At 44.6% G+C, this 24,136-nt stretch overlaps 1 protein-coding gene across 9 annotated transcripts in view; it reads left to right on the top strand.

Moving 5' to 3' along the window:
• The window catches only part of REEP1 (receptor accessory protein 1), a 71,282-nt gene that overhangs the window by 28,080 nt on the left and 19,066 nt on the right, over window positions 1-24,136 (top strand). For 8 of the 9 annotated variants that reach the window (XM_069796126.1, XM_069796117.1, XM_069796158.1 and 5 more), the window contains exons 3-7: window positions 2,962-3,038; window positions 4,940-5,060; window positions 6,701-6,814; window positions 14,224-14,274; window positions 20,643-20,811. In XM_069796126.1, the coding sequence (XP_069652227.1) occupies window positions 2,962-3,038; window positions 4,940-5,060; window positions 6,701-6,814; window positions 14,224-14,274; window positions 20,643-20,811 (532 nt within the window). The remainder of the gene's footprint in view (window positions 1-2,961; window positions 3,039-4,939; window positions 5,061-6,700; window positions 6,815-14,223; window positions 14,275-20,642; window positions 20,812-24,136) is intronic. The other variant, XM_069796135.1, reaches the window with a different exon arrangement.

Genomic DNA, 24,136 nt, shown 5'->3' with positions numbered 1-24,136 from the left:
TTGCTCCTCTGCAAGTTGATATGCTCTTTGACAAATGTATGCTATTTCTCTGGTGGTGCGAGCTATATACGGCCGACTTAAAAGGTGTTTGGCATCCAGAGCCTTGCGTGTTTTCCTTTGTTTCTGAAGAGCAGCATAAATCAAAGCCTTTTCAAAAAGCCTTGAAGCTTTAGCTGCTCATTCAAAACAAGGATCAGAGGAGGCAACCTGAAGCACATATGGCTGAATCCTCAGATAGAAACATCCTTCCTTGTGGAGCGACCTATTTACAGGCAGGTCTGGCAACTGGGTGTGCTGTCTTGTCCTTTTTGCTGAAAAATCTTCCCTGGGCCCTAGTTTCTAAAGGCATATGAGCCATCAGGGAAAGTGAAATATGGGAGAATCAAAATCACTTAGATGCTGTTGGGGTCCTGTAGGATTTGTAGTGCCCTTCACAACCTGAGCCCTGTTAACTTCACTGAACCTGGCTCAGCCTCCAGACTTTGAATCTTCAATCTTCTCAAGATCCCAGGGGTAAAAAGCTCATTTTCTCTTCTGGGTAACAGCATGGATGGATATCCCATTAAGTCCTTAGTGCAGGCTCAAACTGGGACTCACTGTGGCTGCTGAGATTTTTCCTTTCTATCAGTCCCCTCCTTCAAATAATGTTTTTGGATATTTTGAGAATCATTAAGTGTTACGGAACACATCAGATACTTAAGGCAAAACGTCCCTGCAGCCCTTGCACAGCTGTGCTTCTGAAGGTTTGTACACCCTTTGCTTGGAAATGCTGAAGACGTGTGCTAGCATCCCCAGGCAGTGTCTCCCACTGATACTTAGCATTTCCATAGTCCTGTTCTGGAAAATACTTTGTTGAAGGGTCCAGTTCCTGTTGGAGATTCAATTGCAAAAGAGGAACTCACATCAGACACATAGGGTCATGACCCAAATGTGGGAACAGCTGATCTAAGACCTGGTCTGCACTTACAATTGTTTAACACACAAGTTGTGGCAATATGTCCGTTAGGGGTCTGGTTTAAAAAAACAAACAAACAAAAAAGTAATTTACACTGACCTAGTACAAACCCTTCATGCTTCATGTACTAGTAAAAACTTATATCATTATAGTGTATTTTTATGTTGCTTTGTAACAGTAATTTTGATAAATGGTGTTTCAGGCTGATGCAAGCCCATCCACACCAGGTCTTGGTTTGTGTTTAAAAGTTTTGCTGGCAGGAATGTCTCAACTGACAGAACCATGCTGGCAGTGAGGCTTTGAGGGAGTCACAGTTATGTAAAAAGTCTGGCAGAAGCTGCCCTGGGAAGACAATGCTCTCGGGCATTTGGCAGTGCCATTCTACTGATGTAACACTAAATATAAATATACATATAAATCCCAGGGGAGCAGTTATATAGCTGGGTGACAGGTGCTCAGGGAATATTTTCAGTACCTGCAGGAAGGTGGAGAGGGACTACAGGTACTGACCCCACTGCATTGGGGAGAAGATGGAGCAAGCCATTTCAGAGCTGGTGAGATCCAGATTTATTGCCACCTCCATCCCCCTTTCCCCAGAGCAGCACCTGGTGTAGGTATCCCTCTTGTACTGCCTTCTTTCAAGCCTTCCCTTATTCTCTTACAATTATTCCAGCCTTAGGTAACACAGTCCAATTCTCTAATTCATGGATTTTTGTGAATTTTCATGAATTTTACTTCCTTAAGCTTTCTAACATTCCAGCAAAACTGCTTAAGGATCTCCATTTTCAGATACAGCTAATTAGACAACAATTTTCAGTTAAATTAACAACTCTTGTCTTACCATCTCTTTTCCTTTGGAGAGACAGGTTCTTAAAGCTCTTTGAACTTTTACAATCTTACAGTGGTTTTACAATTTTACAGTGGAAAAAAAAATATTGAGGGGCAATAAAAGGTTTCTCTCTCATCTCCAGTACTTGGAAATTATTCCTTACATCATTTCTGTGGTGACAGTGCCACAGAAGAGGAGTACCACGTCACTTGATAAAAATCACTGGAAGTGCTAATGGCATGTGACAAAATACGTTGTTTCTTTCCAGCCCAAGAAGAACCAATACTGTGTACATCAGAGTAGTTTAGCTGTGCTTTTAAATGCCAGTTAGTGCTCAGTCACAAAAATCCCCAGATTCCTGAATTACTTGCGATACTACAGTTTCCCTGCCCAAGTCACAGTCCCCAAAGATTCTTTCTGTGTCTGTCACTATCACCACAAAGGAGACCATCCATGAATCACCCAACAAGCAGTCCACCCCACACTGGAGTTACCATAGTTGAACACAGTGACAGCACAGCACATGCTTTCACTACCAATATGAGGTAAAATGCTCTCACCTAAGCCCTAGGTAAGGGATTTAAGCTAACAGACTTGCCCTTGTCACTGCAATGGGCTCAGGGTGTGGATGTGAGGAGGCACCATCACTCAACTGATGCACGCTAATTCAGTAAGTTGCGGTGAGTTGATTGTGCTTGTGACCCTGGATCACAGAATGGGCGGTTACTTCTTTATCTCTTCCTGGCTGGTTTCCCCTGTCTGTAGATATTACGTAGAGTAATTACATTTTGTCTTAATTGCAGTTTGGCCAACACCCTAGTATTAACCTTTGCTATTAAGATGAGCCAAATGAGATTTTTAATGCCCTGTGATAGGGCTGTGGTCCTCCGCTGGCCAGTGGAGTTTCCTCTAGGGACAGTCAGGCTGTTCTTCTTTCCATGAGACCAGTCCTAAAGGCCACAATCTTCCTTCCAAAGGGCTTGTGTGGAAATCTGACATGTGTTACGTGCTGAGGTGGGGGAGTTCTGGGATCTTCAAGTCCGTAGTAATTGTTGAATACACAGGGTGGGGGAAAGAACCGTTTTTTCTGAGAGAGTTATTCTGTGCACTTGTGCCTGCAAGAGATAGTTTGAGGCCCCTGGGGAAAAATGACCCGGCTACTGTTTTTGTTTACCAGGTCAAATGGATGATGTACTGGATCATATTCGCACTCTTCACGACAGCAGAGACATTCACGGATATCTTTCTTTGCTGGTGAGCACCAGATGGGAGAGGGTCTTTGACATGAGATGGAAAGCAAATGGAAATGTTTACAAGGGGGAAGAAAGGGGCATAAAGTTGCACTGCCTCCTGAACACAGGCTTAGCAGCTTCAGGTGCATAGATGTGTTTTGCCTGGAGGAGCCATGCTTCCTTTTTCAGTGCTGTCTTAGGAAAAGCAAGAAAGAGGATGGAACTGCTCAGTGGTATCTCATTAGTGAGAAATCATTACAGTAGTCTCAGTCCCCTGCATGTCAGAGAGATGCGCAGCTGATTTCCAAGTCAGGTGCTTGCAGAGATTGTCATGTAAACAACAGTAGCTTTTGCTGCAGGCATAGTTCTAGACTTACCTAGCTGTGTCCTACAGTAAATACACAGACCCTAGGGATCAGGCAGAAACAGCCCTGCAGCATAGAACTTTGTTTGTAGGTTGCTGCCTGGGTGGTTGTTCCTGGGATGTTTTGCCAGGCCCGTTCCTGGTTAGGCTGCGTTTACGATTTGATGGAGGACAGTGACAGCCCATACTGATGGGGGCTCTCTGGTGCCAGTAAGGATTCCTGGTGACCTCTGTCAGGATGAGAGCACATAAATGCCCAATTATCAGATTCAGTTCCTTAAATTTGGATGCTCAAGTTTGGAAATGTTTGTTGCTTGGTTGCACTTTTTAGTAAGGCCTTTCTAGTGGAAACCAGTGAGATTAGTAGACTTCAGGATGAAAATTTAACCATAGTGCATGGCCGTCACCTAAAGCCTGTTCCTGTGTAGCAGTGCACGCCTCTAGTGAGTCCTCCAGACAAAGGGAATCGGGGAGTACTTGGCAACATGTCAGATCTGTTGAAAAGGAGATAAAAGATGTTATTGTCTCTCTATCTAATTTGCATGCAGATCTACCTCCACTGTGTTCATCTGGAGCTTTGTTTTTTTTGGAGAATGTATTATGTGAGTCTCTTGGGAGGAATGACAGAGCGCTTGTCCAGCCTGTGAAATCAAGTATGCTGTAGAGATCCTCAGTGAGGTGGAAGACCAGCCTGGCAAATCCAGGCTCAGAGTAGAGCATTGCAGAGGTCCATTGGGTCAGTCTTGGATGCTGTACGGTCCAGCTGGCTCAGTGACAGTACTGTGCTAGCGCAGCAGGAATCCGTCTGAGTCCAGCTGGGGTGGTGCACAGCCATCACAGGGTCTCTGTGCTGCTCTGGCTTGCCCCTGTCTACAAAGAGTAGCATTGGTTCATTACACTGCTGGCAGCAACGTGCCTGCCTGCATGAGGATGCTGCTAGCTGGCCAGCCTTGAGCTCTAGGCTTTGTCCTCCAGAAAAGAGTCTGGATAATCTAATCTTGAGAAGTTTCTAGCTTGTTGTTACAGCTAAAGCATGTCCTGTTCTTAGTGTCCTGAATATTTTGGAGTGCTACCTGAAAGCCATAGTGTGGATCCGCATCTTTATGTTGCGTGTTGCTTGGACAACAAAGGTTCTTGTATCTCAGTTTCAGTCAGCTAAGTGTTATCTTAAAAGCAGAAAGGCAGAGACATGAAAGGTGCATAAATATATCAATGAAATACTGATTTGGTGGTTTGTTCTTTGTTCCCTCATAATGAGTAGGGATGCTATGAAAGCAGCATCTGTGCCCTTTGCATGTAGAAAGCTCCCCTTATCACACAGCAGAGTCTCTTCCAGACCATTAAATGATGGCCCTGATACTCTAGTAAAGATTTACCCACGTGCCTAGTTGAGATGTGTGCAAAGTTGAGATGTGAGTGAATGTGTTTAGGTCTTTCGATTCTTTGGTAAGCAAAAGCTGCCCTAGGCTAGACTGGCCAGTCCCTTCCTGTGCTGAGCATCTCTAATTAAGGGCAGTGGTTAAATTAGGAGCAGACATTAACAGATCTTTTTCTTCTAGGTTTCCATTCTACTATGAACTCAAAATAGCTTTTGTAGCTTGGCTCCTGTCTCCATACACAAAAGGCTCCAGCCTCCTGTACAGGAAATTTGTTCATCCAACGCTGTCTTCGAAAGAAAAGGTAATCACAGGTGCCCAGGTCCTCTCTGGGTGGAGCAGATCTACAGTGTGTTTACTCAGTCTCCCTGTCACTCATTTTCATTGAAGGACTGGGAGTTGCTGATTCTCTTCCTCTATCATTTGATCATCTCCTTTTGGTTGGTGTTTTTGTTCTTTGTGATTGTTGTGTTTTTAAATACTGTCACCTGTTCAGCGCACTCACACATATTAACTCATCTTTGTGCACTTGAGAAGTTGGGAGGGAGGGGGATAAAAATACCTCCTGAGCTGCTTTGCACGTACTGGCTGAATATAGCTGGAGTGCTATGTTGTGGCTGGGTACAACCATTAGAGAAACAGGGTCTGGCAGCTGGGGGTCCTTAACTTTGTTCCCAGCTCTGCCTAAGACATTGTGCAGCAATGAGACAAATAGCCAAGCCTTTCTGAAAGGGGCTTAGCAAGCACTTGCCTGGCTGGGAGACATATAGCATGCTGAAGTAAGGCATGTAGCATGAGGTCCTGGGTTGAGAAGTGTCTTGCTCAAATTCGTGATGCTAATTTTGGGCAGGGACATTACAGCTTGGATCATTTGCCTGCCTAGGAGATTCCTGTGGCTGTGAATGGGACATTGTCAGGCAGATCTATTTGGCTCATGTGGGTACATGGGCCAAGAATAGCTATCAGTCACATATCAACATGCAAACTACTGAGAAGTGAGTAACTGTTTCCCTCATTGGCAACAGTGGAAGTGAAGGATCTGTTTAGCCACAGGCAGTGCATGAACAGTTATATCTCAGTCCTGTCCAAGAAGGACAGTGGGAATCAGTCCCCTGTCTCTCTGCTTCCTGGGAACTTCTGCTTACGCTTCTCACAAGTAGCGCTTGTGCATTTTGGGTTGCCACCTCTTATCTACTAGGAAGAGGGAGGGAATCACTGACAGCCAGCAGCTTCTTGCAGCCTCCAGTCCCTACTAACCCAGCACATCTGGTAGCTGAGTACTAGAAGTCATTGTCATCCATTATCATCCAGACCTCTGTGTCTTGAGGGAGGGAGGGTGAGGGCAGGAACTTTCATAACCATTTCACTGTATATTGAGCAGCATCAAAGTCCAGAAGCTCTGGACCTACCAATTCCATGGGCATGTTGAAGCCGGACACTGCAGTGATGTGCAGAGATATCTCAGATACTTCTGAGACCACCAGTCCTGGACCCAGGGCAGTACAGCTGCAGCTGCCCAGTGTCATAATATGATTCTTTTTAACTATGGGGCAATCCAGTTTGTCTTTAGAGTACATAGATTGCAAATGGCTCCTGACACACCCTGGCCCATTCTGCCCGGGTGGATGTGTCTGTCTTGCTTCCAGGACCTGTTGGTGGTGGTTGCACTGTGCAAGTGTATCCCGACCTTGGGTCCCAATCTTCCATTCGCAAAATAAAGAGTTCCCAAAGCCTGCAATGGGAGTTACTGCTCCCCTGCAAATCTTTCCTCTTTGCAAACGTTGGCGGTGAACTTCTCTCCAGCCAAGGTAGAGGAAATGGAGGATGTCTGCTTCCATAAAAGATGACCTGGCCCTGCCAAGAGTTTGAGGCTGGGAGCACTCTGAACTTGTCCTTCTTGTGCTTTTTTTTTTTGTTTGTTTGTTTTGTTGTCTGCTGTGACAGGAGATCGATGACTGCCTCGTCCAGGCAAAAGACCGGAGCTACGATGCCCTTGTACACTTTGGGAAGCGGGGGCTGAACGTCGCAGCCACGGCAGCTGTCATGGCGGCTTCAAAGGTAAAGGTGTGGGTCAGGATGGTGACTCCTTAGCATCTCATCTGCATCCATCGCCAACAGCAGCCACAGTGTGGAGGGGGAGAGATGGTGAGGGTAGGGATTCACCCATTGATTTTGATCATGCCTCCCAATCTCCCATTCACCAGCCACAGAGGTGCCTCTCGGGATGAAGACAGTAAGCGTAGTGCCTAGTGAACCTATAGGTGGTTGGAAATGAAGGATTAAGACTAGGGTCTGTCTCAGGCCTCTGTTGAATTTTATATTTTCCATCAGTACCCAGGTGACAGCGTTAGCAATTTTGTTCATCACAGCCTGTGCTCTTCATTTTTGCCGTTAAAATAGGAGCATGCTTCTGTGAAAGATGCTAATGTTAGGTGAACACAGCTAACACCCTGGCGGGGAAATATTTTTCTGTTTTGGTCAGCAACTTCTGTGGTGAAGGGAAAGGCCATCTGCACCTCAGTTTTTCAGTTGTTATGCTGAGTTATTGAGAAATCTGGAGGATCTAGTGACCTATAATTTGGGTACTGACAGAAAGCAGATGTGATCTGAAGTTCCTGAAGGCTAAAAGTTTGTCTGCAAGGCTTACATATAACATACCTGGTGTATAATTCTCTGGAGACATGTTTATGTAAGAGTGGATGGGAAGTGGCATTAGTTGCTTCTGGAGAACGAGTAGATATTGGATGAGTGGTCTCATCTGAGGAGGTGTATCCTGTACTCTGTTCCTGGCTTAGAGCCAGAACCAGAAAACAGCTGTTAACTCTATTTCTTTGCTTGCATAAAAGCTGCAAGGACTTGATAACTGCATTTTGTGGTCCTGCTCTCTGGCCATGGATTATCATGGCTTAGGGTAGATGTGACAGTAACTATACCTGTGTCTTTTGGGGGCAAGACTTGTGTAAAAGACATGGCTTTCATGCAGTGAGATACAATGCCCCTTGCAAAAGGATAGTAGAAACATATGGGCGAAGTGGGTACTGGTATTAGGCAAAACATGTGAATTGGAGTTGAAGGAAATTATTCTCCTCTGTCAAATGCTTTTCATGTGACCTCGGGCACATCATTTTAGTATGTCTTGGCCTTACCTTCTCTAAAAATGCATAATACATCCTTAGGAGGTCAAATACCATAAAGTCTATAAAGCATTTTGAATGCTAAGTATTACAGAAGTGGGGAGCCCCTGGGATATGCGATGCACATGTAGGATCACAAAGATATGCAAAAGCTATATCCTGTTCCAAAGAAAAGCCAAAAATTGCTTCCCTTTTCCCTGCCAAGCATTGTGCAGACTGTGGCTGTCAGGCCTGTCTCAGTTCTTCTCCTGAACTGTTGCTCTTCAGCGGGTAGGCTCTACTAACTCAGGGACTGCTGGCTAATCCAAACCTGGACTGAAACCTGGGATAAATGTAGAGCTAAGGCAAAGCTGTGTATTATATGTCCAATGAAACAACATTTGTGTGATGCTTCCATGACATTTAACACTTTTGCTGCTGCTATGTAAGCCTGAAGAAGTCACACAATGGACATAAATAGGCTCTGGGAATGCGGGTTTTGCAGCGCTGCCTTTGCTCTGAGCTCCTTCCCACAAGGTGCTGCAGACTCTGTGCTAGAGCTGGTTTTAGGACAGAGTGAGAAACTATGTGTGAATCCCAAAGGAACTCTGGCTCCTGTTTTGGTAGCTCCCGAATACAAGAAGCTGAACAGTAGCCCAGACCCACAGTGCCAACCTGTTCATCTCAGGACTGCAACAGTGTCTTAATCAGCTCTCCAATCTGAATGAACAGTCAGCACCACAGTTTTTCTTCCCACTGTTCTGCTTTTCTGGTGTTTTTCTTAGAATCTCACTGCCTTGAAATGTGGCTCCAGTGGCAGTGGGAAGCTGGGTAGAAGGGAGAAGAGTCTCCAGGATACAAGGAAACCATTGTTTTGCATGAGTTAATGAAGCTTCTCATTCAGTGCTGGAAGAGAGCAACTCTGTGACTTGTTTGGTATTGTTGTGTGGCACATCTGCCAGCCTAACTTGAGAGAAAACAGTTAAGATATTGCAACCTGTAAATGGACCAGAAGAGTCTTTCTTGCACTGTACTTTGGGGAGGTGGAGAATGATCTATTGATAAGATTGGGAGGTTGTAATTGGATTCATTGATTGATATACTGATTTTTATAACAAAGCAAGGACTGTTCATGTCCTTGCTTCAACCTTGACATTTAAATTACTCTGATTATGTGGCAAAAAATAGGACTCCTGGCTTCCTTCAGCACTTCAGCATGTGGCCTCCAGCAAGTTGCTTGCTTCTGCGTACCTCACTGTGCAGATCTAAGAGGCCGGATGAGCTGATCTGACAGCTTTTGTCCTCTAAAATGGGGTGATGCTCCTGCTCCCAGTGGGTTACTGTGCACCAGCTCTTTGGACCTCCTCAGGTTATCTCTAATCTATCAGAAAGCTAATCCAGAAAGAGAAAGAAAGGGAATACTATTTTTGCACCCACAAATGTGTCTCAAGCACCTGAGCCAGCACAAGGGAAGGGACAGAACTGCATTGTGAGGAGTATGGCCAGAGGAAAGGAAAGCAAGATCATCCCTTCCTGGTCGTGGGAAGCAGACAGATTAGCTCTGCTGCTCGTGGAGCCACACCCTTAATACATTTACATTCTTTATAGTGTAATAGTCAGAAATGGTTAAGGCAGCTTCAGTCCCTTACTCTTCTAGGACTGAATTTGTTGTCTTTCAGGCAAGGAGAGCTGAATGGCTGTGATTTACAGCCTGATGTGTTGCAGTACAGAAGTGCTGAGCTGGGGTTCCTCAGGTATTCACGATGTGAAATGTGATAGGTTGGGTGGGGACATGTCTCCATTTAGCTGTCCCTGCTGCTGTGAAGGAAGCCATTTCTAAGAGAGGAGCAATACAAGCAGGTATGGGTGGTAACAGCTTCTGTTGCCCTGGTTTTCAGATGCTGTTAAATGTATGTCAACGCCCTTACTTTCTCACTTGAGAAGGAGGTATAACAGAGCTAGATTATCCTGTATAAGAGAAGTTTAAATTACTAATTATCTGGAAAACACTTGGAGCAGACAGATGCCAGACAAGACTGCAGTGCTGTCCTTAGTGGGAAGTCTCCAGGGAGGGAGGAAAGAGAATATTATTTCTAAGGCTTATCCTGGCTTTCCCAGCACCAAGGTTTAAGGGTATCCAGCTAGCCTGTGATGAGTGTAGATGGGAAAGTGAGCCCTGAACAGGTTTCATTGGGTTTCGACCTTTAATGGATCATGTTAAAATTGGACATAAGATGACCATCTATTCAGAAGCACTGAGCTCCTGCAGCTCCCATGGAAAACGTGGCTTCTACCAGCAAGTGAATGTGAGGATCTGTCTTATTTCCTGTTTCACTTGGATTAATGGGCAAGGAAAAGATGCTTCTGTATTAAGAAATGGACCCTCAGACTTTGCAAATCAGCATCTTCTAGTGGCAAATACACAGTGAGCTGCTGGGCTGAAAGTGTACTCTGTGCAGACCTGTTTTCAGTAAATAAGCTTAAATCTAAAGGCTCCTGTAGTTAGAGACGTGTCCCACTGTGCATAGTCCTGTCCCCTCCTTTCTCTCTGAGCTGTGGTAACTGATCTTGTGCTCCCACAGGATCCATCACGTTCTTTTGTCTTTGGTGATAAGATCTTAGGGCAAGGCCCATCTCTTCATTCTTTTTATCCATCCTGCAGCCTGTGGCTGGCTCTTTGATTACCATTTGTGTGTGACAGGCTGCTACTTATATATTTACCAGAGGCTAAGACGCTGCAAGGTGTGCACAGCCACACCTTCCTTATCTCTGATCCCTGACCCTTTCCCCTTTCTATCTTAAACAGCCTACAGTTTTAGGTAGCCAAGTGCAGGCTTGTCTCCCTTCCCCTGCTCTGTTTTGTTTTGAAGCGACAGTTGTGCTAACACTAGCACAAACCTGTGCCAATTCATTTTACAGGCTAAGGAGCTGTCAGTGTCCCAAGTACCCTGAGTCTGCCCAGCTGGCTCGCTTGGGTGTTTTCTCTCTCTCCGGAGAGTCTATTTTTGATGCTCTCTAAGCAGACAGAGCATTGGATATCTGGTCTTATCCCTGCTAGGTGCTCAACGCAGATCTTTTCACTGTCCCCAGCAGCTTGCGTCCCCACCAAGGAGCGTAATCTCATTTGGGGCTCTGTAATCCTGTCCTCATTGCCTGGTCATTCTGTCACACCCTGTGACTTCAAGTGGGTCACTCCTAAGTGACAGGATTAGATGATCGGGCAGTAAATCCTGCTGCTTTTTGTGTTTTCAATTAGCTCCAACTAGTTAGCCATTACTGCTCCTGAAGGGCGCTGGGCACTGACCACCACCTTCTTTCCAGCTCACGTTGGGGGAGGAGAAGAGAAACAGAAAAGGAGCCTGCTTTTGGGTCACAGCAGAAGGGGAAGAGCAGCAAGGCTGTTACAGCCCCAGTAGTGGGGCAGGTGCAAGGCCTTGGCCATGCAGTGGAGCCATCAGATGGAGGCCTGGGCACAAGTGGGCTTTCCATTGGCACCAGTCAGGTTTCTAACGTAAGTGGCTGGGACACGTGTGGCTGCAGTGAGGAGAGGTACCGATGGCTTGGAGGCAGCACCAGCTTCCTCCAGCATGCTCGTGTGTACTCCCTTGCTGTCACCACGCTCCCAGCACTTTCTCATCCTCCACCTGTCATCCCGAGCTTCCTACCACCTGCTGCTTTGTCCTGGCCCCAAACCCCAAGTCTTCTATTCCCTGCTTGCCTTCCCAAGACCCTGCCCAGCCTTGCCATTACCTCCTCTGTCTCTACAACCCATCCATTGCTAGTTTTATACTCTCTCCCAGCTCTCTGACCCTCTTCTGCACCTCCTGGGTTTCCCATATACTGTTTACATGTATCCTTATTCCTCACCCTGAACAAACCAATTCTGCCAAACAGGTCAATGTCTTTCCCCACCCTCAAGTCAAATCCCGCTCCCAACCACTTAACCATCCCCAAGCTGCAGCCTCAACTCTTCTTCAAAGGGGAGCTGCAGAACACATCCCACAGCCAACAGATCATCATAACCCAGAGGTTTCTGATAATGTACCTTCTTCTGCCCTTCTGCTGTCCTGTGTGTAGGGCAGGGACTGTTTGCACAGCAAGTGGCCCATTGCATGCCCCTTGCTTCAGCCTGCCTTTAAGAACGGGAGTGGTGCACAGTGTGCTGCTGGCAATGGGTGCAGTGCCTTGGCAGGAGATGATAAATGAGGCGGAGGGAGCAGACACGCATGACTGGTGTCGATGAAAAGCCCATTTGTGCCTAATAAGTCTGAGAAACAGTCCAGGAGCTTTTCATGCGTGGGGAAATATGGCTTGCGGTGCTGCCAGAGCTAGCAGTCACTCTGGTTTATCAGTTAAAAGGGCCAGGCATGCAGACGAAGGCGGGCGGGTTTCATTACGCTCATCTACCTCCTAAACACTCAGGAGTGCAGTGTCAGCAGTTCCCAGCTTCAGCTTGCAACCACCTGTCTGGTCTGGCATTGTCACTTCCATTTCCACCTTTGGGTTCACCACCCCCTGGGGGGTCACAGCTCTGCTAGTTTAGGGTCCCTTAGCCCAGGAAATTTATTGGGAAGTTTCCCACTGTGTTTGCTGGTTTTTAAACCAGGGCACTGGAGGGGAAACGCTGGTGGTGATTTAGATTTTATTCTCTCTTGCCAAACAGCATCTTATCATTAATTTCTAGTATCTGGCTGTTATAGCCAGTGCCTCTGCCTGAAAGTCAGTATTTAGATCCCTAATTTTCCATGAGAATTGAGACCTATTTACTGTGGGAGTTTGTAGCAAAAACTTGTGCAGGAGAGAGATGCTGCCTTCTGTGGCATGACAGTGGAGAACTGCGCTTTTACTTGAATTAGGAAGGAGGGAGGCAGGGGGTGGGGAGCATCCTTCCCTTTAAGAGGCTGGATAAAGCCTCTTTGTAAGGATGAGATCTCACTGCTTGGAGGAACATTGTTTCTCTGCTTACCAGACATATCAGCGAACAGTTCTGTCCAGTCTGCTTAGTACTGTATCTGTAATGGCCACACTGTGTGCCCTGGTCTGTGACATGGCCAAGAATTGCAGAAATCAGGAGTGGTTTGGAATACGCAGTTTGAGAAACCTTTGGGGACCCATTAGTGTTATCTCAGAAGGGCTGAGCATGCTGCTTCTTCTAAAGGATCTCCATTTGGGATCCAAAATCAAAGATCTCATGGCTGAGCTGTGTTATACCAATAAAGAGAAACAATGAATGTCTTTCTTGAAACATATGGTAGCGTGCCACTGATCACAGTATTTTGTGAAGTGTTCCTCTCATGGTGTGACGTATCTTTCATTCTTAAGTCTTTGAGAATCTGTTTTTCCCAAAGCAATAAAAAAACTCAACACTGAGCTACAATCCAGGTAGCTGTTTCCTGTTTATCTCTCTTGGTGTCTCCAAGAAGCAGACAGTAGCTAGTGAATGCACAGGACAGCATAACCAAACAATAAATTTATACAGAGAGACCAGGCTAGGAGAGACAATAACAAACAGTTCCCAGGAGAGGAAATGAACTGTACAAACAAAAAGGGTGGATGAAATTAAGTTTCCACTATCAACATTAATGTCAGCTGGTTTCCCTTTGAGTCTTTAGTACTGTCTGACATCTCCAAACCAGGTAGCTGTTCCAGGCTAGGCATGGCACGCAGGCCCTGGCCGTAAGGATATTGCTTGTAGGATATTTGTGTTCGTATGGTGGCAGAAGGAATTTCCTCCTTCACTCAGGCCTGTACGTAGACCATAAAGCCGATGGTTTTGCTCTTAGCAGGGCCTGCCTGCAGCCAGTCATGATAACACTTCTGCATGCAAACTCCCAGTCATTGCTGTGAGTAATTCCCCAGCGTTACCCTACTTCTCAGAAGACCTGTCAGTGACCAGGGCTAAAATGACTGCCACGTGTCCCTCACCTAATCCTGTGCCTAAATTAGTCATAAATGCACTCTGTTCTTAATGATTTTAAGTCTGGATTACAGAGGTGGCCAGACACTGGGGGTTTCTCCAGTGGGAAGCATCGATCAAGTGCAAGGAGTAGAGTGGCAGCCTGTTGTGTTCATAATTTGCTTTACTCTTTAAACACACTTGCTAGGTAACACCCTGTCAGCTGGGGTTATGGAGTGGTTTCTCCATCTCTCTGGGAAAGCTGAGGAAGGGAGAACCTACGTTCAAAGGTGTAGTCCACAGGTGGGTGTCCCTGCTTTTTATGTGTATGTGAGTCCCTGCACATGGTGCCCAGTGTCATGCTCATGTCTCGCCTCAATTACTTATGCTTCAGATAGACCTTATTCTCAAAGCTTTTATGTGTGTTGCCACAATGGCTCTCTTTTTTCCCTTGCTAGGTCTCTCAGCTACTTCATTTACACTTGTATTTGGACCAGAAAAGAGGGCAGGTAATCTGCTGAGTGCTTATACTAACCCCTAACTAATGTCTGCCTCCCCATTAGACTAGTTTGAACTGTTTTCAGCTGAGATTGGTCTGAGGCCAGATGCTGTTTGCTCTGCTTCCAGTGGGTAGATCCTGCGTGCTGAGCTTTAAAAGCCTGTCTTTGATCTCATTAGCAAAATGCCTTCCAAGTCCTCTGCTGACAATCAGAGAGACTCCAGCAGCCAGGCAGGGAGCTTTGTATGTGGAAAACCCATCTAACTCAGGCTGTTGCTACTGCATTGGCCAAGCTGCTGTGTGTGCTGTTGTTTTCTCGCTAACGGATAAAGGGAGCCTCTCTCCCACTGCTGTGATCCCATTAGGATGGTTGGGGTTGCAGTGGAGCCAGCGAGGCCGGGACTTGGCTCAGAAGTGAAGACGCATCTCTGCAAGCATTTTCTGATAGGTATGGTTGGGGAACTCCTGCTGACACCGTAGTGATAACTGACATCCTAGGAACATGCACTACACCTTGTAGTGAACATCTGCGGGATGGAGGCTGTAACATGCATGCAGACTTGTCTGCTAGCATGGAGGAGAACTGCTAACCAAAGTTACAGCAAAAAGAGAGGAGAACATTAACGGTTTAGTATTGTGCTGGAAGTGTGGTAAGCGTGACTTAGTTGTCCCTTGCCTGTCCGTTAACTACTGATCCTAAGATGTAAAAGGCCAGAAGGTGCCATCCTGTATTAACACTGATCATACTAAAACCTTCTATGACTTGACATTTTTTGGTTCCTGGTTTGTGTCCCTTTACCATGCTGTGTTATAGTTTCCATAGCTGCAAAATGGAGTTAGTAGGTATTAGAGGTGTTTCCAAGCCTAAATAATGTCTATAGAATTCTTTCAGATTGACAGACAGAAGGTATGATAATATCTAGACACTATTATTTGCTTATATTTAGATCGTATTTAATGGGACTGTTGTATAAATGGCAGATTTTTAATTTTGTGCCTAATTTTATTTACCTAGAGCCTATATAAAGCTACCTATGTATGTGGAGTATTTTTAATGAATAATTCCATTGAGTGTAAACCCAGTTTTTCCAAACTCCTAAATCCATCTCCCTCTAAAAAGTTTTACTTCAAATGTGAATGCAGAGATTAATTATAGAGAGGTAAAGTAATTAAGACAATTCCAGCTATTTCTGATGGAGTGCCTTTTACAGTGCCTGTCACAATACTGACTTCAGGTTTTGGGAAGGATCAGGATTTCTGATCCTTTCAAGCAAATCTTGGTTGCATCAGTGTTTGTGCTCTGGGCCCACAGAGGTTAATGTTCTTTTCTGAAGATGATGATGTCTGCAACATTTAGAGGAAGGTAGTATGCAGGTTAGTTGGCTTTGAAAGCTCAGTATTTTGATACTGCTTTGTCCGACTCTTTAAAGCAAAAATAAGGAGAGAATGTGCTAGATGTGGGTAAATAAGGTATGCCTATACTACAGTTGCGATTTTGACCGAAGCAGGTAGATGTACCTAAATTAGTTTTAGATTAATTACTGTGCCACATGGATGGGAGTTTTAACTTCCCTTAGAATCACAGATGAGCTTCTGCAGCTTAAATGTCCATGTCTTGATGAGCGATGCCCTAATACCGTTGGTAGTGTCATGAATCTAATAAGGTTGATACCAAGTGATAGCAATTACTGGGAGGTGATATTACCATGTCCTTTTTAGTATTTGTCTTTTGTGCTATTCAGTAGCACCAGGTCTGGCCCTCCTCTTCCCCTGTAAAGAGAGAACTGTTCCCTGTATGGACCTACTGAGGTTGGTAGATCCTGGGAGAAGAAGATGTAAAGGAAGCCTGAAGAGAGAGGTCTGCTTTCAGCTTGTGCCATACCTTTACCTACGGGGTGAACTTTCCTATGGGCAAGAAGATCAGATGAATTTGGGAGCAGGTACACTATAGTGAGCAGGGAACAGAGACACACCTGCTCCCACTTGTTGCCACCAAAACCTCACCATCTAGCAAAATCACTGCCCACTGGATCAGAAGTGCCATGCTTATGGGGACAGTCTGTGTCCTAGGAGAAGTTGCATGAGGTAGAAGTTGAGTCTAGGCAGGGAGAGTAAGGCTCAGTCCTCCAGCACCATTTCATGCTTGTGCCCTCTACCAGGGGATGAAGTCCCCGAAATGCAGGTCCCACACTGCCAGCACAATCATCCTGACAGGGCAGTTGGTGTTCAGTGAGGGGGGAGAGAGAGAGGTGGTGTCATCCATAGTCTCACACCCCTCCCAGTCCCCATTTTCAGAAGGTTGTATAATAACATCATGCTGTTCTGCTGTTGACACAGTGCTACACAATGCTGCTACCACAGCTACTGTCTTGATATTACTGCTGTCACGCTCTCTAGGATAAAACTAGCCCAGATCTGTGTGGATGTGCTGCAAGCATGCCCCTAGCCTGCAGCATAGACATAGCTTCAGGACCTGGATCTTCTCGCTGTGCAGACACACAGTGTGCTGAAATTCCTGGGACATCTGCCATGTCTGTAGCAGTTGGAAGAGCATCTGCATGATTATGGCCAAGACGGTAAACAAAAATCCCCAAAACAGCTGCTCTTCATCTTCCACGATTGTTTTAACCAAACATGGCCCAAGATGTGTGCTGTGCTAAATCTATTCTGTTGTGAAATAAAGCTATTAAGTTGTTTTTTCTTTTGTTAATAAATGGTAAGTCTTATTGTGGAATAATAATGTCTTTATTCCTAAAACATGTAACTACAGCAGTGCAAACCTTCACGGTGCTGGCTTTTCAAGTGTTTGTGATTTCATATACAGCAGCTGCTTATCTTACAGGGAAATGAAAGTTGGTAACAACATTTTCCATTTTACTCTGAAACCATCCTGATTCTGTTGTGATCATAATTTCTGTCATGTTTCTGTTTAGGGTCAGGTAGAAATGTGGCAACTGGGAAAGGATTGTGAGTGTTATATTGTGCCCTAGGAGCAATTAAATCAAGTCTATCCCTACAAAGACTGAAGGTGCAAAAATTTGAAAGAAGAGAAATGGAAGGGAAGTCAGCAGGCTTTCACATGTGTTCACTGTCCTCATTCAGCCCAAGCCTTTGCTATTCCTGCCATTTCTGTGATTTGGCAAACTGTTTCATGGAATGGTAGGAATAGTAATATTTTGCTATTATCTGTGTGATGAGCAACATTCATCTTTGCTTTATAAACTCAGGTTAAATTAAAGCAAAAAATAAAGGCAATTTTAAATTTTTTTTCTGGGAGAATGTCAAAGTTGCTCAGCACAGCTGCTGTGATGTTGTGTTTAAGGCTGTGGTTGTGTATTATATGCTAATGTAAGAGACCCACAGACAACAGGCGCATATCAGGCCGTTGTTGTTTCAGAGCTCTCTCTGGGGCCTTTGATCATTGTATGCTGCTATATCACAAGTTGCAATCCAAGAATATTAACTTACCTTCATTTTCAATGTGAAAGGGTGCGTTAGTGTCATCTTCCCTGCTGGGTTGGTCTGACGCATGAATCTCGTCTCTAATCTGACTCCTGTCCACATACATAAATTGCTCACTGGAACGAGATGGTATTTGGGTTAGCTGGCTGAGCAGAGTGGCTGGGAGGAGGTTAAAAGCTTGAGCACTGCTGACACTTGAGCTGGTGGTGCGGGAGGAATACAGCACTCAGGTTACAGCAGCTCATCAATTGCTAACCCTCCGGCTTTGCTGGTCCAGTCATTTTGCAACAGCAAAATATTATTTAGTGGTCTGATTGCTCTCGCTGGGATCTGTCTGTTAGAGTCAGACTGCAGGGTAGGATGCCTTGTCTTAGCTTTAAACCAGTTACTGAGAATAGGGTGGCAGTGCAGGAATTCAGTGCAAGCTACAGAACCCACCCAGAACTGTACTGCACTGAGCTCTGGGCAGCTGAGATCACACCCAGCTACCCAGCCATGCAAGGAATTCTCAGTATACCAGCCCAGTGACAGTTGCAGCCATAGACTGCAGGGTAAATATGCTTTAGGCTGGGCTAAGAGGAATAACGTGAGAAGTTTCTTGGAGTGAGAACATCCAGGAGTGGCTCAGCCACTGGCAGGAGTAGCCAAAATTCAGGCATCAACTGTTACGGCAGGTTGGAGAGTGAGACGGCAGGTGAGATTTTGACAAAGCATCAGCTCTCTTCTTCACTGTCAGACATATAAAATCAGCAAAATAAAATATCTCAGTATACAAGTGAAAAGGCCCCGTCCATTTAAAATACTTTAAAAAGTAGAACAGGTTAATGAGAAAGAGCAAAGTAAGTCTGCAGGAAGAGCATGGTGGATGTGTGGAGACTTTTCTGTAAGTCTGCAGAAAAGCTAAATGCAAAATGCTGCCAAACACGGCATATGTTGAGAGATCTTAAGAAACCAAAGATTCAGTAAAATAAAGAGAAAAATCCCAGCACAGCTTCCTGGGTAGCTCCACCAGGTGACTCTGCTCTACAAAGGACAGTTCCATTTTTTTTTTCTTAGAAGATGCATATTTCTACTGATGATGCTTTGGGACAGCATTGAAGAAGTTATCATCATGTGTTGTTTGCTTCTTGCTGATGCAGCAAAGTGCTGTAGTCCAGGATGTGTAGCCTGCCTGTGGTTAGATTGATATATTATGGAGTTGAGAAGGAAGTTTGAACCCATTTTTTTTTGTATGAAAAGCTTCAGGCTGAAAAGTTGGGAGATTACTGATCTAGCAGTTTTTCTGAACGTAGAAAGTGCAGGCTGTCACAGCAACTGTAGTTATAAGCACCTGATGCCTTGTCTACTTACAGTCCCTAAAAGTAAGGTGCTAAGGAATTCATATGCGGTAGAGGTACTGATTTTCCATTAGTCTGCATGCAAAATTTCTGAAGTGATGTTGGTGAATCAGTACTTGTAGGTAAATTAGTGCATTACCTTCCCAGTGTATCACTGCCCATGCACTAGGGGATGGGGAGTGTTGCCTGACTGCTGTAGCAAGGAAGGTGCCCCATCTTGCCTTTGATCGTAGATAGTCAGGATGAGTCCTTCTCTGTGCTAGGCCAGCACCTGAGCATACTCTCCATTGGCCCTTCACCTGCACCTTGATTTTGTGGGTGGAAAACTCAAATCTGTGGCCCAGAAGGGAGCGGTGATGTATTCTGGTCCAGCCCCAACCTAGAGTGCTCTGGCAATGTTTAGGCTATGCTTTCCCTTATGTACTGCTTTGACAAATACAAGTTTAAATGAAGGTGGTGTGTGAATTGCTGTGATGTGCCTTATTTGGCCATTTTTTGTTAAACAGGGCAGTATTTACTGTTGTGAGCCTTCTTTCTGGTTTCATCTCAGTTGAAACATCCATTATTTTTCTAATTTACAGTAGCAGAAATAGTTTTAGTATCAGGCTCTATGTATTTATTTCAGTATTTTTTTCAAGACTATATGCTATGAAGTACCTTTCAGACCCACCCACTCCCCCCAACAAAATGTTAAAACGTAAATATACTTTTTGTCAGTTATGCCATTAATATTCTGAATGTCACAATGTAGCCAACAGAGAAGGATAGATGGGTTCTGTATTGATTGTATTTTCAGGCATTCTTGCTCTATGGCAGTGGTGTAGTATGAGGGTTACAGAATTCAGAAAGAGGTATACTTATAGTCAACGTTTTGATGAGATGTAGTTTTAATGGAAGGTGTCTTTTAACCGACCCATCCTTTACAAAGAGCAGCTACGTTCCTTTCACCAAGGAATATGTTTGTTGCTTGATTGAGAGCTAGTCTAAAAAGAAAGAAAAATATTGTGTTAGTTTATTTCTTCCTTAAGCTGCATGAAAAAGCACTGGAATATTTTTTTGCATTTAACAATAACTTTTTATTACTTTAAAATTTCAAATTTTCTGGGCTCTGGAAATTCTGTGTATGACTGAGAATGGCTGAATGAATATCATTGTAGATGATTAACTTTAAAAGAGAGTTATTTTGGTACAGACTATTTAATTGTTTCTGAAGCCAAGCACCTGTTTGACTCAGATCCTAGTGAAGAAAAGTACCTACTAGAGAGATGCAACAACATACTGCTCATTTAAATGTGGCCAAGGCTGCTCTGAGCTCAAATGAACTGCATTGAAGAATCAGAGATGCTCACTGTCAGAAGTTTGAATGACTTTGTGCATAAAACCACTCCAAAAGGAAGAGCAAAGAGAGGGAAATGACGCTTTTAACAACTCATTTTTTTCCTCTCTAGGTTACTGGACCAGGCAATTTTTTTCTCTTCCTATTGTCCTGATGGATTTCAATGAGCAAGGGAGAAGGCGGCTAAAAATACACTGTTGAATCTAACTTTTATGTGTGTTATTTGCTTGCTTGTTTAACTAGGGACAGGGGGCCCTGTCTGAGAGACTAAGAAGCTTTAGCATGCAGGATCTCTCAACGATTCGTGGAGACAGCAGCAGCACTGTTCCTCCTTCGGTCACTGTACGAACAAGTAGCAAACAGAGCCAGCCAAAAACATCCAGAAGTGCATCGGAAGGCACTGGCAGCTCAGGTAAGTGCCAGTGTTATTTTCAGTGTTGTGTTGTCTGGAATATCACGCAGCTGAATGAAGTCATGCAGTTGGCAGGAATATATAGAAACAGACATTGCAGGCAGCACATATCAGAATTCACAGGATGCAGACATGCTGTTGAGTCTCTTGGCACTTAAGAGAGAAAACAGTGTCATCGTTTGACGGTTGCTATTCCTGGCTGGTACCAAGGACGGTACATGCCTTGAGTGTGCAAGGGAGCCAGCATCAGTCCTTGCAACTTGAGCTGAAAAGTTAGGCTCTGGGCTGGGGGCTGCAAGCCATGGTGGGTTTTCAATGAGAGAGGCTAATGGAAGTGCAAAAAGAGGGGTTAAGAATGTATAGTAGTGGGCAAGGGTCATTATTATCATCAAAGCCCCTATATGGTGATACAACCTTTCTCTCTTATGTCATCTAAACATAAATACAAGTTCTAATAGATATCTGGTTTGAATGAGGCCCGCTTGTGTTTCTTCTAAACTGGACTGTAGCTGGTACAACACTTGACAGTTGTAGTTCCAGAACTTTATCACTGATGAAGCCTACTGAGAAATAAAACCCATATAAAGCACTCCTAGAAGCAGAGACCAAGTTCTGACAACTGGTTATGATATGAAGGATGTCTGCATAAGCACTGTTACGGAAAACAAGTCTCTCCGAATGGCAATGGTTTGTTTTCAAATTCTAAAAGAGCAAAGGGAAGAAACATGGTGGGAATAAGATCCATTCCTGAGGATTTAGTTACAAAAATTTATTATAAGCTTGGTTAAATAAATCTTTGTGAGCCCAGGTCTAAAACACTTTATTGGAGATAGCTTTGCAGATTAGATCTCAAAAATTGAGATATAGAGGGTTATCCCAAGCAGGGGGTTCCAGATGGCTTCTGGGATTCCCCAACACCACCAAAGATCATGCACCTCAACTGCTGTGATGAGAAGTCACAAAAGTTGCAGGCGTATTGCGCTTGGTAGCTTGTGAAACATATGCTGGCAAGTTTAAAAATTAGCAGTTTCAGCTTGTGTGTGTTGAGGTCTGTGCAAACTTTCACTGTGTTTCAAGCCTCTGTGGATTGCTACTCCTTCTAGTTTGCTTTCGTTTTGGAATGTCTTAGAAATGTCTTGTCTCGTCCTTCCTAAAGAGTATCCTTCAAGCTCTTTACAAATTCTGAGAATTCTAGCTCACAGATTTCTCTACTTTTTTTTTTTTAAACGTAATCTGTTGAATAAATTCTCTTTACAGGTAAACTGAAATAGACAATGTTGGTGCACAGTGGTTTTACTCTGATGTTTATGTAAGGTCTTGTATACATGACCTCTATCTGCCCCATCTCACTTAGTGATTTCATTGAGGACCCTAATCTAGGATCCTGCTTGCAGGCCTATTCTCCACCCGCAGACAATATGAAGAGGCACCTCCAGAGGGTGATTTCACTCACAGATGGTGGCATCATGCTGTATGGAAGACTGCAGGCACAGTTTTTCTCTCACTTTTAATCAGATTAAGTGAAAGATGTGGTCCTGGTCTGTCCAGTCCTTGTGCCGTTTTGTGTGGGCACAATTACGTATGTAGTCAGAATGTCTAGAGGGGCGAATTGATCAGAGTCATAACTAGTGTGTGTGTGTCTGTGTGTATGGAAGAGTATGATCTATCAGCCAGACTGTATCTCATCTTGAAGGCCATATTCAGAGTGAGCCAACACTGTTCTAGGCACACCAAGTCCAGACGTGGTCCCAGCACTCAACCTTCCATATTTGTTTGGTTGGAGCATTGCACATAAGCAAGGGGCAGACAGAATTTGCTACCGCCTGTTAGTATGCTATATATGCATATAATATATTCATATACGAGTATGTGCGTGAGCAGTGACTACAGAACAGCTGACACACAGCTGGTTTTCCTGTCCCAAAGCCCTCAGATAACACAAATGTCCATGTCAGCAGTCCACACTATCTCAAGGAAACATTAGACTTCTCTTTATATTCCTGCTTTAGAGATAATAGGACTTAGTCTGACATCAGAGGGAGTCAGCAAAAATACCCCAGACTGTCTGTTTGAGGATGACTCAGCTGAAGACCTTTACTTTCTTGTAAAATGTCTTGGAAGCCACCAGGTATTAGAAAGCCTGACAACAGTAGCTGGGATACACGAAACGACTTAAGAACGTTAATAGAGAGTGTGGTGGGGACTGCAAACATTGTACCCTTGGTCAGAGTATAAATCCTGCTTTATAGAAACTTTTAGGAAGGGTTTGAAGGAACAGGTCCTGTGTCTGCAGAAGAAGCAGTGTGGTGGTTAGGAGGCAAGACTGTGAGTTAGGACACATGAATTCACGCCCCACTTTATTGCCAGATACTGGTATGACCTGGAGCGTGCCTTTGTTCTCAGTGTGTCTGCAAAACAGACGAAATTGTACTTCCCATGCCCAGGTCCTGAAAGCCATACATGGTAGAAGATGCTTGTGTATTTTAAGGTCAATACCTTAGAAGATTTCTTATGTGGCTTTCCCATACACCTTACTTCAGTGATTATAACATGCAAAATACCTGTGGAAAAGTCCTGTCTATGGATTGACCCCAGTTTTGCAAGAAGGTTTCTCTGTTTCTAGTTAACAGTGCTCTATCTTGCCACTACCTCTGAGAAGTTTCTGGACAACTGATATGTGCCTTTTTATGTTTTCCCTTCTTTTATCTGTCCTTTGTTTCCCAGTCCAGGCATCTGAGAAGCTGAATGTGGGTGTGCTGGGATCTTGATGACTTGCTGCTCTGGGTGCCACTCTTACAGCCCTTCCTCTGCCATTTGTTCATTCGGGTCCTTCCACCCCTACCCATTTCCTTACATCCTCCATCCATACCAACCTGTTACAGTCCTCTGCAAGTGCAGCTCTCAAAGTCACTGTCTGAATTTACAAATGATCAGTAACTGTGGCAGGGATAGGAACCTGAAGTGTTATTTTGACTGGATACATTGAGGAGTGCTGCTGCAGGTGGGGTTTGCCTAAGGAAGGGGGCATCGCTGGGCCACAGCCAACCTTATGAGTGGAAAAGCCGAGCACTGCTTTAACACTTGTAACCCTTTTCATTTCGGGACTGGCATCCCCATGCCTGGGAGTCGGTGTGAGCATCACTCAGTCCTATGGAGGTCACAGTCTTTGATGGAAGAGTACATACACAGACTGCCTAATGGAGTGCTTTTATAGCTCCCTTTATTTCTCTCATATGGCTGTCAGGGATGTACAAAGACTGAAGAATTAGTTTTGCATCTAGCACAGGCTCTTAATTTTCTCAACAGGAGAGACAGCCACGACAAA

This window comes from Haliaeetus albicilla, chromosome 1, assembly GCF_947461875.1.
Source record: "Haliaeetus albicilla chromosome 1, bHalAlb1.1, whole genome shotgun sequence".
Lineage (NCBI taxonomy): Eukaryota > Metazoa > Chordata > Aves > Accipitriformes > Accipitridae > Haliaeetus > Haliaeetus albicilla.
The sequence above is the reverse complement of the archived record's forward strand: the minus strand, read 5'-3'. Positions and strand labels throughout refer to the sequence as shown.